The following is a 17,996-nucleotide window of genomic DNA, read 5'->3' as shown; positions in this document are numbered from 1 at the left end:
TCATGCTCTAAAAAGTTTCTTATGTCCTTGTAGTGGACGAACAACAACACAGGTTAATGGGGAAGTTTCCCAGGCAGAAGTGTTTTGAGGTAGAAGAGGAGGCAAGCAGAGCATTTTGGATTTTCCTGGGCATGTTAGTCGAGATACAAATAGCTTCAGTTGTTTCAAAAAGAGGTCAGTAGATGAAATTATTGAGAAACAGGAAAAAGATGTTTGATGTTGCTTTTCCTTGCTCAATTAATTTTTTGGGGTTTACTTTGTTTGCATTTACTTCTTGAGAGTTTAGAAGTGGCTTCCAAAAGTACTTGCTCTTAAACAAAAGCAGAGTTGAAAGCTGGAGGAGCTATGTTAAGAGCGGTTGCCTTTCCAAATCCTTCTCTGGGAAAGCATGCCATTGCCGTTCAAGTTGTCTCCTCTCCTGTTGCCTGTCATGGTTAGTGGCTGGAAAGTGAAACTCTGGCACTATTGCCTTTGGGTAAAACTTAAGCAATGTTTTTCAGATAAGGGAAAAACTTCAGTAATGTTTTTCAGATAAATTGTTTTTTTTCTATGTAGTGTTATGCTTGCACTTTTGTGCTGCAAAATGTTTATTTTCTCTGCTAGCTTGGATTAAATAATCCAAGGGAGGTGTTGAACTTGGTTTAGCACTTTGATGCTGCACACTTTTTCCTTTACACTTAGGCTCAAGTTTTTACTCCTGCTCTACCAGGGCACCTTCTTTACATTGGTGTTTTTAGCAGGAATTAATTGTCTCTGGTTAGCAGCTGAGATGCACCTTCTTTGCTGTGTAAATGCATCATTAGAATAAACTGTTATGTGTAGTGTGGAGTTACTCCTTTAGAAGATGAAGCCTTTTAAGGATTGTTAAGAAAATTTCCTTTTTTGTGATTTTTGCCTTTGTTTCCATCACAGGTTTGTTAGAGCACACATTACTTGATCTCCTTCTATCCTTGACTTTAAGATTGGTGATGAGAAGTCTGCTATCGGGGGTGGTCAGGAGGCTTTCTGAGCCCCTCAGTCTGACAGAGGTCTGCTTTACTCAGTTTGTGCCCTAATGCATTGCTATTGTGTAATGTGCCCAAAGCAACACTGTTCCAACCAGATCTTGTGGGACTCTTAAAGGCAGAGTTCTCCATAGTCGTGTTAGCTTCCAGTTGATCAAGCCAAAATGTAGTGGGTTTTGCCTGGAAGGCTGGAGTTGAGAGTCTGTGGATTGCAGAGGTCCCTTCTAAGATTCTGTGTAGGGCAACGGTTCCATGGGAAACAGCTGAAGTTGTTTAAATTGGTTTTACTGCTGGCACTCAATAGTAAAAACTAAGTGCTTTCTTTTCTTCTCTTTTATAACAATGTATAGCTGGGCATGGAAACGCAGTATTGATATTTTTATGATTAAATGGCTGCTCTGTGCTGCTTGTATACCTTGTGCCTTGAAACCCTTCTGGGGCTGAGCAGAAAGTAAGAAAATACTTCTCCTACATAAGGAGGAGTTGCAGTTACTGGGCCAAGTTAAAAAGATGACTGAATGCAGAAAGTTAAACCAAATCCAGTTCTCTGTGCATGGTTATTAGGTTTTTTTGTGATGTTGTTGCATGGTGGGGTTTTTTTTGTTTGTTTGGTTTGTTGGTTTTTGTTGTTTGGTTTGTGGGACCCTGTTTGGAAACTGAGGTGTGACATGAAGACTTTATTTTTAATATCATTCCAGTGTTTCCACGGCTCTCTTAGAAATGGTCTTGAGGTACTGTCCTCCTTGGTAATGACTATCTACAAGTAAATAAGGTGGGATCTTAAAAGTAGAGTGGCTGCTCTTACAGATAAGGGAAAAAATGAGATTATCTGGTTGGCACGTGCACTCTCTTGCAAGTCATCTTCGCAATACCAGAACACCACCTTCATCCTGGAAGAGTGGTAGGCAAAGACTGACTGACTGCAAGAGGACAGCTATGCAGCAGAAGGATCTTTAGTGAGGCAGCGTCATTTGCTTTTTATAGCTTTTCTCTTAGGGAGCCATCTGTATGTACTACAGCTACATTTCCACATCCCTCAAAATTTTCTAATCCTTGTTCTCCTGATATGTGTCGACAAGAGGGATCAGCTATTAGTGTTTGTGCAAACCGGAGAAGTGTAACAGTAGGCAAAGGTAATGGACTCGTCAGGAGCTATAGTTTACGGAAATAACATAGTTCAAAGTGCAATAAAATTGGGAATAAAAGTTTGTGCTTAGCAAATTAGCATTTTATATGATCTAGGTGATATTGCTAATACTGTTGGTCAAGCTGAAATTATATGAGAAGAATAGGCTCTGACGCAGTGAACTGGAAATCTTGCAATATAGTTCTGTTTCTTCAATGCATTTATTCTCAAAAGAAGTTTAACACCCTCAAATTAAATTGCAGCGATAGCATTGTATACATCTCTATAGCGGTGCTTTTGATGCTGTCTAGAAACTAGAGAAAGGGTCAGCAGTCTGTTTCATTTAGACAAGCAACTGTTTTATAGCTGCTTTTTTTTCCACTGCCAAACTGTGGAACTTTTGCCTAGGAATAAAACCTTCAGGTAAATAGCATTGTGACCTCCAGTTTGTTCCATGTCACTTTTGTTGTCTTATTGCAGAAATGACAAATTGATGCCAACTCCTGCAAATTTTACTTTTCTTGGAAATTAGATATCTTGTAGTATAAAATAGCTAATAAAGCATTGGTTAATTTTGACATGAGTAAAAATTTGGCTTAATTTTGTGAATAACCTTGTGTAGTCTACATCAGAGGCATATACAGTAGCTTCTAGGGTTAGTAGGAAGCAATGCATTGCAAGACAAAATGCAGGGCTGAATGACCTTATTGTCTGGAACAGAATTTTTCGAAGCTCTGGTCCACAGACCTTCTGGTGCCTCTGGAAGCTGCGCTAAGAGGTCCACAGAACCATTTTTAATACATATCTTGAATTTTTTAGTTCTGGACAGTTACAGCATAGTACACAGGAAATGTTGAGGGTTGACAGTAGCTAAAAACTCTGTGTTTAGAGACATTTCCCTCTATTGCAAGGACTACAAGGTGCAAAACGATAAAGAATTTTGTTCAGTATTTACAGAACATGGGTCTTGTAATTTGGCTTTGTGCATCTGGATTGCTGATAGTAATTGTGCATGGGTATTGGAAAATAATTTTGATATCTGTCTAATTAGTGCTTTGGCTTTATTTCTTTTCCCTACATCTCCAAAAAAACGAGGTATGCACAGGCTGGTATGACTTTTGAGGTTATGCTTTTGTTTGTGTTGACAAAGTAGTACTGGTCTCTGTATGCTCTTGTCTGCATCTTTGTAAAGTGAAGAGTTACTAGTCTGTCAAATAACTCTTATATAAACCTCCCACAGCCCCTCTTGTGTCCCTTTCTTCCCTCCATTCCCCAAATGGTCGGTGCAGTGACGATTAGAAGTTGATTTATTTTATATGTTAACATATGCCATATGTGTGTGTATTTGCCATTACAGAGTTTATAGTTCTGAGTCGGATTTGATCTGGGGAGAGGTGTGATAGGCTGTACAGTGACACCACATTGGGGTTAGGATTTTGGATACCTGAGCTTGGCTTCTGGCACATGATTAAATTGCAGTGAATCACTTCCTATCTTTTCAAGCTATGATTTCTTCATATATGTGGTACCAGTTTCTTTGTAAATGGCTTTGAACACCTTACTGTGGGGGACTCCTAAAAAAGAAACAGGAGTGAGCATTTGGTGAAAGTAAGAGGCAATAAACTATTGTAGAATTTGCTGGAAAAAGTTCTGTGTGCACTTGCAGGTTGCGTGTGTGTTCACAGTTTGCTCTGTGTTCACACTCTTTTCTGTGCTGGTTGGGTTTGTTTTGTTGTTGGTTTTTTGTTTTTGCTTTTTTAAGTAGAAGGAGAGCCAGATTAAACTGTTTGGCCCAGGTAGGTTTGTCTGTCTGTAAAGCTGGTGGTGTTCACTTAGTGTGCCTCTGTATCCTGACTGGTTCAGTCTTTCATGCCTCCCTCATCCTCCACATGCGTCTGCTTCTCTGTGAAGCAAAGAGAATGGATCTCTCGAGTATAGTCCATTGAAACAGTCTGGGATGTGGCAGCTTGTGTAGCTGGGATAGAAGATCTTGGGACTCCCTCTCTGTGGGCTACGAGCACAGCTAGGAGCTGAGACTGCTTTCCAAAAAGGAAATGCTGAGCATTCAGAGTATCATGCTGCGTTGACAAGCCTAACCTGTTTGTGTTTCCTGGCTCTGCACTCTTTATGTTCTCAGCTACTTAAATCAATTGTGTAGGCAATGTAATTGCCCATGTTACTAAGGAAAAAGATTAGCTCAGATCCTTTCTCTTTGCTGTATCAAATGCCTGAATTAGATGTTACAACTTCACTGCTTGTAGCTGAAATAAGTGAGCATTTGTGTATCAGTTTCATAACGTGAATTTCATATATGCTCTGTTCTGTGGGGGGGTTTTGTGTGTGTGTTATTTTTTTTATTTTATTTTATTTAAACTTCTGCTTTTAATGGAACAGTAGCGTCAGGAAAAGAATGTGAACAAGAGTCATGGTGGGGCTGCACCTAAACAGCCTGAAGCTCAGGTAGAGTGGTTTGGGACAAATGAGATCGGCATAGCAGCAAGTGGAGGAGAGCCGGAGGAAGTCTTGCTGTCTTCTGGGGTAGGAAGCTACTAGCCCTGAGCAGCAAGACAGACATGGAAAATGACCCATTTGCAATACTGCTTCCAGACGCTTTGCTTCACCTCAGCTTGAAGCAGAACATGCTCTTTGCCTTCATACTTTTTCTTACTTGGAGGCCAGAATGAGAAGACTTATGTCTTTGCATTGTCAAATTGGCTAAGAGAAATGATTAGCGTACTGATATAGGATGTGGAATTCAGGTTTGGTTTTTTTCCAGTTCTCATTTTCATTTTGCACTTTCCTGCTGCTTCTGGTTGTGTGTTAAGCCCATACTGTTTTCATACATTGCTACAGCACCGCTTACATAATTTTTGGATGGTTTTAAAAATAGAAACTGACTTCAGGCAGAGAAGCTGCAGTGGAAAGGACTGAGCCAGAGATGGAATGGTATTGATGAGGAGAACAAGGCTGGATAGATAGGAAAAGTGGAGGGACACGGAGCACTTAATGTAGCTCAGAAGTGAAGGCAGGGAAAGAGACCCATGGAGAGGTGTGTGCAGCAGAATTTCTCAGTCTTCCCGCATAGTCTTTTGGACTCAGGGAGAGCAGAGAAAGAGAGGATGGTGAAACAAAGACCAACAGAGAGTGTAAAGAAGAGTAGAAGAGAAGGGATAGGATCTGTGCGAGATGAGTGTACCAAAGTGACAGTGAATGGTGATGTTACTTCAACTTTGTAGGCTTTTTAAATGTTTCTGTGCAGTAGCGGTGGGCTATTTACCTTAAAGGTCTTTGATTTTTTGTATGGGGAGGAAGGTACTGGTTTTAGGGTATTAGCTAGATCTCATAGAAAAAAAATCTTTAAACTCTCAAAGCTTTTATTGAAGAATTTTATGAAGTGACTGCTATGTATAAGTTCTGCGTGCTTTAAAAAAATCTGCTGCAAATAAAGTATTTTATTTAGACAGCAGGACCTGAGTTTAGAAAGTCTCGTTGTGAACTTGGAAAGAGTTAAATTTATTTTATCTAGGCTTGAGGGGAGTTGTTTTTCAAAAGTTGGAGCAGGGGAAATAGGGTCTAATTCATCCTCCTTTTTCTGTTTTCCAGTATATCAATTTCTGTGGACAAGAGGAGAGGGACTTCAGTCTTTAGGGACTCTTGCTCCAAGCTGATTGGCAGTGCTTACAATTGCACCACCAGAAAGCAATAAAATAAATACATAGAGCAACAGTAACAGAAAGCAGATGTCTTGCTTTTGCAATTAAAGAACTGGAAAAGGCAATAAGAAAATAATGGCAACTGACTGTGCATTGCGGGGCGGGGGGAGTATATGTCTTGCTTGCTTGTCAGACAAAACGGAAGACCCCATACTGGTGAAAATGAAAGATACATTAACAGCCACAGTACCTTGCTTTGAAAATTGGGGTTATAAGTGCTTAATTTTTCATTAGAAAGTATCTTACTAAGAGTCCTGCAAGATGGAGCAGACAGCTTTTGTCATTGTGTTCCTGGGTCTGTTTTTCTACTTTGGATGATTCTATAAAATCAGTTGTGTCTCTGATTCAGCTGAGCAAAATGTGTGGAAACTGGGATCTTTTTTCTTCCACGTGTGTGCATTTTGTTTCAGGAGGGAAAAGGTATTACTGAGACAGTTATCTGTGAAATATAGTTTAATTTTTTTTTTAAAGCTGCACATAAAATGGAAATAGATTTGACGTCTTTTGGTCTATATTCAGTCTATATCTGAATGTTGCTGTGAACTAAATGGTAATTAGTCACCTACACAGCATCTTCATTCACTGACTGTAGTACGTGGAGTTTTCCTGCTGGTAATGTCTCAAGGCAAACAAGAAATGGGCTTTAGGAGAATGTATTCTTTGTAAGCATTAGCATAAATATGTAAAGTTGTATGTATGCTTTGAGCAGTTTGGCTTTCCCATGGTCACTGTGTGTGTTTAGCCACATGAAAATGAAATGCTATAAACAGCTTGTGTTGAGAATCAAAAAGTTACTGGAACTGGGGTGAATGGAAGAAGGAACAGGGCAGACTTCTGGTACCTTCCTTCTCTGTGACACTGGTCCAGGCGAAAGCTGGAGAGTTGAGAGGATGTCCTATTTGTTTCATTTGAAAGAATGATAACTGACTTATTTGAAGCAGAGTCCACATCAATGGCATGAAGGGAAGAAGAAAACTGTGTGAAACTTCCTTTTAATTTTTGTTTTTGGTGCCCTTTCTCTGTCAGGGCTACTTAAAAACAAACAAGCAACAAAACCAACAACAAAATCCTTTGTGCTCTGACACAGACGTTAAGCTCCTTTTTGCCCTGGCTTAAAAAGCAAAAAGACTGATTTGGCATAAAATACTTTAAAGAAAGCAGCATGCATTCTGACTTTGAAATATCTCTGAGTGAGTCTGAGCACAGAGTGCTGCAGAGGAAGTGCTTAGGGAAAAATTGTTCATCTGGGGTTTGAGAGTCAGTTAGGAACTTGTCAGTGCTGCTTTATATATGTACAAAGCTCAGACATCCTGTGTTTTCCTGATTGATTGTATTTCAGGATGTGAAATATTTCACTTCATGTTGTCCCCATCACTGCTGTGCTTGTCAGTAAAATACTGTACCTTGTGTTCCCATGCTGTGCTGGCTTGAATCACACAGAAGGAAATCTCGCTCTTTAAATAACCTACAGCATATTGCCACGGAAGAAATGCTGAAGTGCCCATAGGAATCCTGATAGTCTCCTTGCTAACACTGTGGGCAGAGTTCTTGTGGCAGCTCAAAGCAAGGGCAGGTGGGAGGTTTTCACACTGCCTAAATACAGGGCTCAAAAAAAAAAAAAAAGCTCTTGCGAGGAAGCTCTGGTTCTGAACTCTGACAATTTTGACGTAATTCTGCTAGTGCATTCGTATTGTTGTGCTGAAGGTGAAATTAGGTGGCTGCACTATAGTTCCTTCTCACACAAGTCTTTAATGTATCTACACATGGACGTACACTGGTTTATGCACATGACACATTAATAAACCTTTTACTGCTTGGCCCGCAGCTGCTGTACTTTTGGTTGAAAACTGGTGCCAAGTTATTTAAGAATGTCAGCTGAGATGAAGAATTTAGTATGTGAAGTAAGATCTGATCACTCTACAATTAAGCTTGTCTCTCTCTCTAGCTTTTCCTAGTATTTGCATTAGTATTTACCACAGCACCCTTTAAATGAAATTCTTTGCTCTATGATGCTGTATCCCTAGCAACAAAGAATAATTTTCCTCCATGCAGGCGAGACTGGGAATAAGATATGTGCATCTTGAAACACTTATTGATCAATCCACTTCTGAAAACTGCATGTGAACTTTACAAGTAGGGCAACAGTACAAGTACTGCTACACATTCTACTCTTAAATACATATGATCTTTATAGAAGAGAAATTTGAACACATTTGTTTGATGTTTGTGAATAGAAAACCTATGGCTGAGAAAGTACTACTATGCAAGTTTTTTTGTAAGGCTGTAATACTCCAGAGGAATGTTTTAATATTCTCCTGACAATTATTATTTAAAAAAGAAAAGTATCAAGATTTTACAAGCTCTGCCCCAGATCCGGTGACCATTTATAGTCAGGTCTTACTAGATGTCTGTGGAGAATTGAGACTGTTTTTCTCTGTAGAGTGTTTTGTAGATAATGAGGCAAACTTCCACCTTTTTATTACTCATTGGAATAATTTAATGGATGCAAATGAAATTTTCCAGACTTAACTGAGATGATGTGTATGCAATCTCACCCTCTCCCCACGTGCTTCAGATGTGAAGAGATTTTCTTTCTGGTTACAAGCAAGCAGAACAAGACTGTCTTGGACACATCTGCAGAAGGGCTGCAAGATAAGCAGGATATGCATCCTGTTTTACTTCTGGTTTGAACAGCAAAAATACGAAGGGATTTTTGCTAAGCACTTTCAACTTTTTTTAGGCTACGCAAGAGTTTCTTTCATAATTGTCAAGAAAATCCAAAGTTAATCCTGGTGAGAGGTGTAAGTCTCCTCATGAACATCTGTCTTCTGCCAGTGGGGATTACTGAGAACATTCCTGTGTGCTTCATAGCAGGCTGTGTTTGTGCAAGGGTGAGCCTTTCTAGGGCATGATTGTAGGGGGTTAGGTCAGTGGTCTGCCTAACTCAGTATTTTGTCTCAAGTAATGCAAGTAGAGTTTGTCCAAGGAAAGAGGCATTTAAGCAACAAAGCATGCATACAATGATCTCTTCCTGATTATAATTCCCAATGAGCAACAGTGTAAAAACTTCCTGAGCCAGAAGCTGTATCAAAATCACTTTTCAATAGCTATTAATCCCTTCATTAATTTATCTAATCTTTTTTTGTGAATGCCATTAAGCTTTTCCACAGCATCCTGTGGTAAAGAGTTCGTGATTCCATCCTGAACCTTTTTCTCCTAATGGATCTTGTCTGCTATTCCTGTTTCATCAGCTGCTCAAAAGGCAACTGGACAGAGATTTCTGTTTTGGGATATGGAGAGGACTGAGCACCATGTAATTCTTTGATCTTCTTGAAAACTCCCAGAACTCAGTTTCCTGTTTTTTCTTGACAGGCTTGCCGGAAGCTTGACAATCTCAGTTTTTTAGGTACTTCAGCTTAGTATAGTACAGTCTCATTACCCAATCTGTAAATTGAGATGAGCTCGGCCTGGCTTGAGACCGGTATAGTCCACCATAAGTAACCTTTTGCAACCCATGAGGTAATCTTACCCTTAAGTCTCAACTTCTGGTGAAGGATCAGGACACTTGACTGGATTAAATTTAATAAAGCTAGTGGATCTGAGCCAGACTTGCAGCTGATGTGTATGGCTGTTAAGTTATATTGGTATGCACTGATCAAATTCTTTAATTCTAGTTTTCCACGCTTATTCTGTTCAAAACCATATTAAGCTATTCGCAAAACATAATGTTTTGTACCTCTCTACAAATAACAATTTGCCGCTTCCAAATGGAGCTTATGGATTTTTATAATAATATAGCTTTTTTCCCCTCACTCCTGTTCTTTCAACCTTGGTGTCTTTGGCTGTGTAAGAAAGAAGGAAAGGAGCCTGTTACTGCAAAAAAGAACTTAACTGCATTTGTCTGAAAGTGATTTGGAAACTTGTACAACTTTATCTCAAGTTTCAAATAATCACTGCAGTCAGGAGGATTACACACACTTTTCTGGCAAGCTTTATAACCATAGAAAAATAGCCATCTCAATACAGGTAAGATGACCTTTTTTGGCTCATGTGGTGTATCACAGGAGGCTGTACTGACATTCTCAAATCCATCTTTTGTACTTTATAGACAAGGCTGCTGAAATAACAGACTTTCTTGACCAGCAGTTCTGGTTTTCCATCTAGGAAAAAATTCCATTTATCTTGTATTAAAATACAGCTAAGCCTGCGACAGTTCCCTTTGAAGAATACTGGCTTGTAGCATTCTTTAAATTTAGTCATGACTCTTCAAGTCAAAAAGGAGAGTTTCATTCCCAGCTAATATAGATGGGCTTCTGGGTGAGCTGGCTGGTGTAGTATGCATGGTCATTTGGTCAGCTGGCAAAGCACACTTGGAAGTGTAAGTCAGAGAGACGCGAGGGGTGCTGGGGAACTTCAGGGTATTGCAGTGAGCATATTCCACTTGATACTGAGTTATGCTTTACAGATCTTCTTGTAGTATAAAGCTAAAATTGCCACTAAAAAAAAAAGTGAGTATAAGGAAGAAGGAATCTTGCTTTGAAGCTGTTGTCCACTTCTGGGAAAGCTTTTTAAGCTGATTTTTCTGCCTCCTCCCACTTTTCAACAGAAAAACACTTTTGTCCTGTTTTGCAAAAGAAAAATCATTAGGATACTTAACTGTTTACACAAGTCTTAAGAGAAAGCATACTATGTGCCAAAATAAATCTGTACGCTGCAGTGTGGAGTAACCACAAAGAAAAGCAGAGTTTGATGTTAGAGGAACGTTCCGTTACATGCCCTGAAAGTAGAGTGAATATAGTTTTCTTTTTAGCCAGCACTTGGTTTTTAAAAACTAAGTTTAAAAAACAGAGATGAAAGTTGGACAGATGGGCATTTAGAGATGTGCTCGGACACCTACTACATGTTTTTTAAACAATCTACATGATTGGTACTGTGTCATGCCAAATATGGAGCAGTGATGTTGGGAGACAGGGTGCTTATTCTGCCTGTTCTGCTTGTTTCACTGATCCTTAGTGTGGGTTTTGTATGGAAACCCTGTAGTATTTGGAGGGAAACTACGCACTCTAAATTATTCAGTGGAAAGGAGAATACAGGGATATAACAAAATCATAGGTGCTGTTCCCTTTTCCATCATGGGGGAAAGATACTGTCTTTTGAGTTTGGTGCTTTGGAGTCCCTTGGAGGAGAAAGTGACCGTAACTTCTTTTATGAAATACAGAAGCATTCAGTATCAGGTTATAAAATGTTGGCTTCAGGGTTTTTAAAAATTCTTACTCTTTTAGATCAGTATTGTTTTCATTACATTTTTCCCCCCAGAAATCATGGTTTATATTATATTTAAACAGGTTTCTGTGGACAACATTGCTAAAAATGATAGTACATGTGTATCTAGGGCTTTCTTTTAATCAGTTTCTCTTGCTGGGAGAGAGCTGCGAGGACAGTTGTTTTGTGCAGGTGGTGGTAATACAGTAAAATAATTGTTGCTTGACTGTGGAGTTTGCTTTGAGTCTGACAAACTCAAAAAGAACCTTAAGTGCTTGATGCTGAGAGAGTGACACTTATTGCACCTGCTATTCCTATGTGGAACATCACTGAATGAGCTGTGCAAGTTTTAAATTCCTCCAGTTACAACGGTTGAGTTGTAAATTAAACAACTACACACATATTTTAAAACTCAGTAAGCCCCACAGTCCTGATAAAATTGATTCTCCAATAGAGAGGATGAGTCAATATGTATGTTTAAAAAAAAAAAAATCTGTAAATTTATAGTTCCTGCTCTGATATGTATTTTTTTTTTTCTTTAGTTCCTTGGCATAGCATTTCTTGGGATTGGATTGTGGGCTTGGAATGAAAAGGTAAGTTGAATATAGCACCAAACTCCATGTTTTTCCTCTTTCTCTCTCTTTTTCTGATGAAATATTAGAGTAGTAATATGCTGCACAGTTTATGTGTCCACACACATTTTCTACTGAAACAAAATCAAGCCCCTCTGTCAAATAAAACCTTGGCTCGGCTCACCTAGAGGAAGATCCTTGGCATCTTTCCCAAGAATGCCTTGGCAAGAAATCATGGCTGACACTTGCACATAAAGTAACCATTTCAATCCATGCACGCTCAAGCTGCAGCTCAGATACTAGTACACTTTCCTGAAGGCAGTATTGGCAGTGTGTGTCTGCTGCATGTGTCCCCAGGAATGGAGAGGGAGCCTACGTGTCTCAGAGGGCAGCTTCCTGAAAATAAGCCTCCTTGGCTTTGCCTTAACATAGCACACTAACTACTGTTCCTCTTAAATAAAAAATAAAAAAAAAAAAAAACCAAACCCAAACCAAAATGAACCCCGAAAACCAAGCCAAAGCTGAGACAGAATAACTGTTGGTTTTTCTTGTGCAAATAAAACTGTCCATTGGAACACTCTCTGTTGCAAGACTGTAAAATCAACTTGGAAATGGGAAGAAAGGGGGGTGCAGAAAGAGAAAACATTTGTGAACCAGAGCCTAATTTTTAGTTTGCTTGCTGCAGAAGTTGGGAAGAAGATAAAATGTCGAGACATAATATACAAAACAAGTCAGTATGTGTTGGGTTACTGGATGAACAGTTTGGCTTGCTAAAAGACAACAGCTAAAATTAAAGCCGGAGGTTCCTTTTCTTCTTTGTTTAAAAGATTGAAAATAATAAAACCTGGCTGATAACAATGGTGCTATGATATTCAGTTACATAATGGTTTTTTTCTTCTTTTAATGGAAAACACTAAGTTACACATTGACGTTCGCTTAAGGCATAATTACTGGAGCTTGCAGCAGAACAAATAACACATTGGAAGCACTGGAGTTTTGCCACTTAAAAATTCAGGACAAATTTTGCTGGTTCAGAATTGAGTTGTTAACTTACATTCTAATTGCTTTGTGCATGTGCCTTGGATGTATATAATCACAAATAGTAATGGAATATTAGTTAACTCACACTGTATACACCCGCATATATATATGTATATTTACGTACCATATGATACTCGTGTTGGATGGCTTTAATAGGTTTGGAGAGAGATGCTATGATTTTTTTTCATTCAGCAAAGATGTAAAAACATGTTATATTTAATACTCTGAGCATACTCACAGAGCTTATACCTATGTCTCAGCCCCAGCGAAGAACTTTATTTTGGAGTGGCTTTCTAGAAGAGATTGTAACATTTTTGTATCGTTTCAGTAGGTAACGCAAATGATTCCTCTTTAGAATGAATGAGCAGGTAAAGGGAAAACAATTATAGTTTTGTGTTTGAAGTCTAAAATATACTAGTCTTACAGCTAGAGGGTGTTCTGGCAGAATAATGGTTTGTTAGGTTTTATATATTTTCTATATGGGAAAGCACACACACACACACCCACTAGGAAAAATGCATTCAATTCATAATTGCTAATAGCCAGAAGCCAAAGCTCATGTTTTTACTTGAGATTTGGACATCTGTTATCAAGTCATCTCAAACCATTTTTAATCAGATCCTGAAAGTGGGAGAAAATGCCATCTTCTTTTTAAGACAAGCAAATAAAACCAGCTAGAGCAGTGTAATATGCATTAGCTCAGGCTCCATATGTAGTAGGTTTTTCTATAGAAATGAATAAATAAAATACTGTTTATTGTTTTAAAGCACAGGTCTTTTCTTGAAAATGAGCATCTCTTCCCAGCTTCTCTAACTGTTGTGTCCTGCAGTGCTTAGTGTGGACTGTTTCAGTTCATGGTTGTATCAACCAAAATGTAGTATAGGTATAGGTGAACTGCAGAGCTCTTGAGCACAAACAGATTTGATTTTTGTAGCAGGAATTATGGAAAAATGGACTTGTGTCAAGCCAATTTAAGACCTTTCTTTCACTCGGGTCTCTAGAGGATAAGCAATGCCCAGAAGCTGCAGTCAGCAAGATCAAGTTCCAGATACTCATAGGCCCCATGCAACTTAGTGAGGGGCAGATCAGTTACATCCCAGACAGAGTTCTTGCTGTAGTTGGGGAGTTGGAGGTGAAGGCCAAGTAGGTGAAGCCTAAGACTTGAGAGATCTGTAACTTAACTGTAAAGCACTTCTCTAGCTAGACTGCTTCTTGCCTGAAGCTGGCCTGGCATTATGGGCTGTTGTAATGGTATACTGTAGGACAGCAAAGCAGCTTTGCAAAGAAGGACCTGGGGGTCCTGGTGTACACGAAGTCGAACATGAGCCAGCACTGTGCCCTTGCAATAAAGAAGGCTAATGGTGTCCTAGGCTGTATTAGGAGTGTTGCCAGCAGGTTGAGGGAGAGGATTCTTCCCCTCTACTCAGTACTGGTGAGGCCACATCTGGGCCAGTTCTGGGCCCCCCAGTACAAGAGAGACACTGGCATATTGGAGAGTCCAGCAAAGGGCTGCCTAGATGACTAAGGGACTGGAGCATCTCTCCTACAAGGAAGGGCTGAGAGAGCTAGTACTGTTTAGCCTGGAGAACAGCAGGCTCAGGGGAATCTTAATGTGTATAAATACCTGAACGGAGAATGCAAAAAGGATGGAGCCAGGCTCTTTTCAGTGGTGTGCAGCAACAGAGGCAATGGGCACAAACTGAAACACAAGAAGTTCCCTCTGAACATCAGGAAACACTTTTTTTTACTCTGAGGGTGACTGAGCACTGGTGCAGTTTGCCCAGAGATGATGTGGAGTCTCCGTCTTTGGAGATATTCAAAAACAGTCTGGACATGGTCCTAGGCAGCCAGGTCTAGGTGACCAGATGACCTCCAGAACCATTCTGTGAACACTGCTGCTGTCCCAATGAACTAAGTCTTTATCAGAGTTGAACTTGGTGCTGCTATTGTATAATGTGTAAAGATAAATTTGTAAGTTGTGGTTTTTTTGCAGGACTGGGTCTTCAGAAGGACTCCTCTACTGTAAACTGACTTGGTGGTGGGGAAGATTTTGATTTACTTCTATCTTGAATTGTGTGGCTTTATATCCAGCTGTGTTGTTCTATAACCCGGCCATCAACTTGTATACATTTTTGCTGCTTCATAGAATCTTTTTAAGATAAAAAGATAGTGTGCCAGGCCACATTAAAAATGCAAGACGTAAAGAACTAATCCACATTTTACAGGAGTCCTGTTTGCTGCCGGCTAGAAACAGTTTGGGGTAGATTCATGGGTTTGGTGGCTAGTTTCTCTTTTTTGCTGAGTTGACTTGAATTCTCCCCTTTAAACTTTGTTGTAAAGAAGGGAAAAAGCACACTATACACTCTCATGACCTTCCTTACAGCCTTTGCAGGGAGGCAAAAGAGCTCATTTGTCAAATAGGCAATAGAATTGGCTTTGACAGCCAGTCAGCCAGCCCTAAACAAAAACTGGGCAATTAGCATTCTGAGTCATGAACCTGAAAGAGAGCTGGGGGGAGGGGTGGGGGCAATAAACTCAGAGGATGAATAAAGCTATCTATACATGGATACACTATATAGCTCACAATCTCGCAGTGTTTTCAGGCACACTACACTTGGGCTTGTACCATAAAAAAGTTCATCCATGGCAGCTGATTTCCACACACCCCCTGAACAGTGGCATGAACATTGTTAATGTATAGTCTGTACTAAGCCCAAGCAACTTATACTACCTTTGCTCAGCAGCAAGGGAAAAATGTTTATATTTCACTGGCTTTTTTAATCACTTCAAGTCATTTCTTCTGTTGACTTTTCAAAAATAAACTAGACTTGTACAAAATGTCTATTTCACTCCTTGGTTGTATATATTATCTAATGTGGTCTTAAGGCTCATTGGGAGTGTTCATGGTATGATGCCAGTAGGTACTTGAGAAAATAATCTTCCTGGTTCTCTGACTACCTGCAGGAGATGTATATTCAAGAGTAGTGAGACTAAGTGATGAATTGCTATTATGTCTTCTGAGACCTTATAAGACTGTCCATGGATAGAGAGTTTTTAGAAAGAAAGCACTGTGGTTTTGGGGTGTACTTTAAGTAGGAGGCAGCAAAGGTAGAGATACTGAAGTGGGGGAAAAATCTGCAGATCCTTGCAAAATTTGTCGATTAGACTTAGTTCATGTATAAGGTTGACTGAAATGAAGAGGGAGAAGTGGAAGAGGTTGATTATGTGCATAAGTTTGGTTTCTAGGCTTTTGTTAAATCAGTGTAACTAGAAGACACTCCAGCTCAGAAGTCAAGTTGTGCGTAGTTTGGAGTACCAGTATGGTACCTCTGTGTGCCAGCATAGTATTCTCACTGAGCAGGAGCTCTAAATATGGATCTCAAGTTTTAAGCTAGACTTTTACATGTTGATATAAGGTGATTTAGGCCTGCTTTGGTGTTCTGGGACAGGCCAAACTCCCTACATAGAAACAGTCACAATTTGTCAGACCAAGTCTGTCTCTTCTTGCCCTGAAATGAAAACTACAGTTGTTTTCAGGAAAAAATTCTTACTACTTTTACTGTCCCAGGGAGTGGCAGACATCAGGAGGGAGTAATACACTAGTCACTCCATAATTGTTGTGCATACATGTCTATCACATAGTTCTTTTAAAAACAGTTGCCGACAAGGAAACCGTGTGCATATCCTTTGGGTCCTTATGGGCTGAAGGATACCCAAAGCATATATCTTGCTTCTAAGCCAGGACTCTGTGTGTAGATTTTACAGAACTGGGGAGGAGAGAGAGGGATAATAATATTCGCTGTGATATTTAATTTAAATTTCAGTACTTAAAGATGCATTATCTAAACAGGCTCTTAAATCATTTTACTAGTGTTCCAACACATTGTAAATATTAATCCTGAAAAATGTAAAAATCTGTATTTTGCATGTATTTATGCCAGTTATTCACCTATTGAACTCTGCTTTGTCATGACAAGAAAGCTAGGCTAGTTCTTCTCCTTCACTAGACACTTGAAAAATAAAGTTCTGCTATTGCTGTTTGCTGAGGGGAAATGCAAAACCAACAAAAACCAAGGAAGTAAGATTTGTAAACATCCCCCACCTAGTTTTTTGCCTGCAGAGACAAAATTCTGGAGTGGAATTAATTTGGCATGTTTCAATGACTATTGTTCTGTTCCCCATGCTCATTCAGATGCACAGCATGGAGAAACTGCATGGATTTTATGACTAACAAAGCAGAGAGACATTTTTCCATTTTAAAATCATGCATTTGGAAATAGTTTTATTTCCCATCACCCCCATGTGTTCCTGTTTGCCTGTGATTCTAAGTCCTTCAGACGAGCTTGTGGAAAGGTTTGCAGAGAAGAAATGTTTTGGAAGATCTTGTATTGTTGAATCTTTTTCTGACCATCTGCTTCTTTTGTCCCTCCAGTAATGGGATTCTGCAGCAGAGAAGGCTTTTTCCCATCTTGGAGGAAATGGAAAAGAAACAGCTGATTTCTCCCATCCTAGTGGTGTTGGTTTCTTCTTCTTACTTTTTTAATGGCCCTCTGGGATGTTGTTTGTCTTGGGGACTGTTGTGTTGAGTCCTGTTCTTTTACATGTACTCCCATAGGCCAAATTCCATACACTTTCACAGCGTATCACCTCTTTGTTCCCTAGGATGATGATTCTCCTAAGTGGTCTCTGACTCAAGATGCCTTGAATTTTCATTACTGGGTCAGCTTTTCAAAATTGCTGCTGCCTAGAGTGTTTTCACTTGGAACCATTCTCTCTTGCCCTGCAGTATGCTACTGTGCCTGTGAAATCAGCTCTTCCAGAGAGAAGCAATGGTCTAGCAAGCTTCTAGGAACATTTCTGAGACGTGAACGTGGTGGTGGATTCTCTAAACTAACCACAGCCACAGATGGTCTGGAAATCTCACTAGTTTGTTAATGCACTTGTGAGTCCCTTCTTTTTGGCCTCACTAGGAACCAGGAACACAATCAGATTGTATAGGTGTGCCAACACTGGGGCACCGCTCCAACCAAGATGTCTGTGTTGGAGAACATTCTGGGGAAATTAAAGTAACTTTAGTGTTCAGCATGCAAAGGCTATGTCTGCTAAATGCAAGTAGTGTGGACCAGTAGGAGAGGAAATGGTGCTGAAGACCCAACTTGCACACTCTACAGGTTTTGAAAGGTTTGAGTTTTTTCTTCAGCCTAGTTCTAGTTTGATCTCATGGACTGAATGCCTGCTAGTGGTTGGAACACGAGTTATGTTCCAGGAGCACATCTTC

The 17,996-nt window shown here is 39.7% G+C and overlaps 1 protein-coding gene and 1 long non-coding RNA gene across 3 annotated transcripts in view; both read left to right on the top strand.

The window, feature by feature from the left end:
* TSPAN5 (tetraspanin 5) overlaps positions 1-17,996 on the top strand; it is an 89,769-nt gene that overhangs the window by 52,938 nt on the left and 18,835 nt on the right. Inside the window, exons 1-2 of one of the 2 annotated variants that reach the window (XM_075500610.1) lie at positions 374-475; positions 11,648-11,698. In XM_075500610.1, coding sequence (XP_075356725.1) covers positions 389-475; positions 11,648-11,698 — 138 coding nt within the window. In that variant the 5' untranslated portion in view covers positions 374-388. Of the gene's footprint in view, positions 1-373; positions 476-11,647; positions 11,699-17,996 lie in introns of those variants that run through there. The other variant, XM_075500611.1, reaches the window with a different exon arrangement.
* LOC142409284 (uncharacterized) lies at positions 3,254-6,129 on the top strand. The gene is made up of 3 exons (XR_012775552.1): positions 3,254-3,738; positions 4,805-4,889; positions 5,734-6,129. It is a non-coding gene; the product is annotated as an uncharacterized LOC142409284 (long non-coding RNA).

Source organism: Mycteria americana, chromosome 4 (assembly GCF_035582795.1).
Source record: "Mycteria americana isolate JAX WOST 10 ecotype Jacksonville Zoo and Gardens chromosome 4, USCA_MyAme_1.0, whole genome shotgun sequence".
In the NCBI taxonomy this organism is placed as follows: Eukaryota; Metazoa; Chordata; class Aves; order Ciconiiformes; family Ciconiidae; genus Mycteria; species Mycteria americana.
This window is presented reverse-complemented; position numbering and strand designations above follow the sequence as displayed.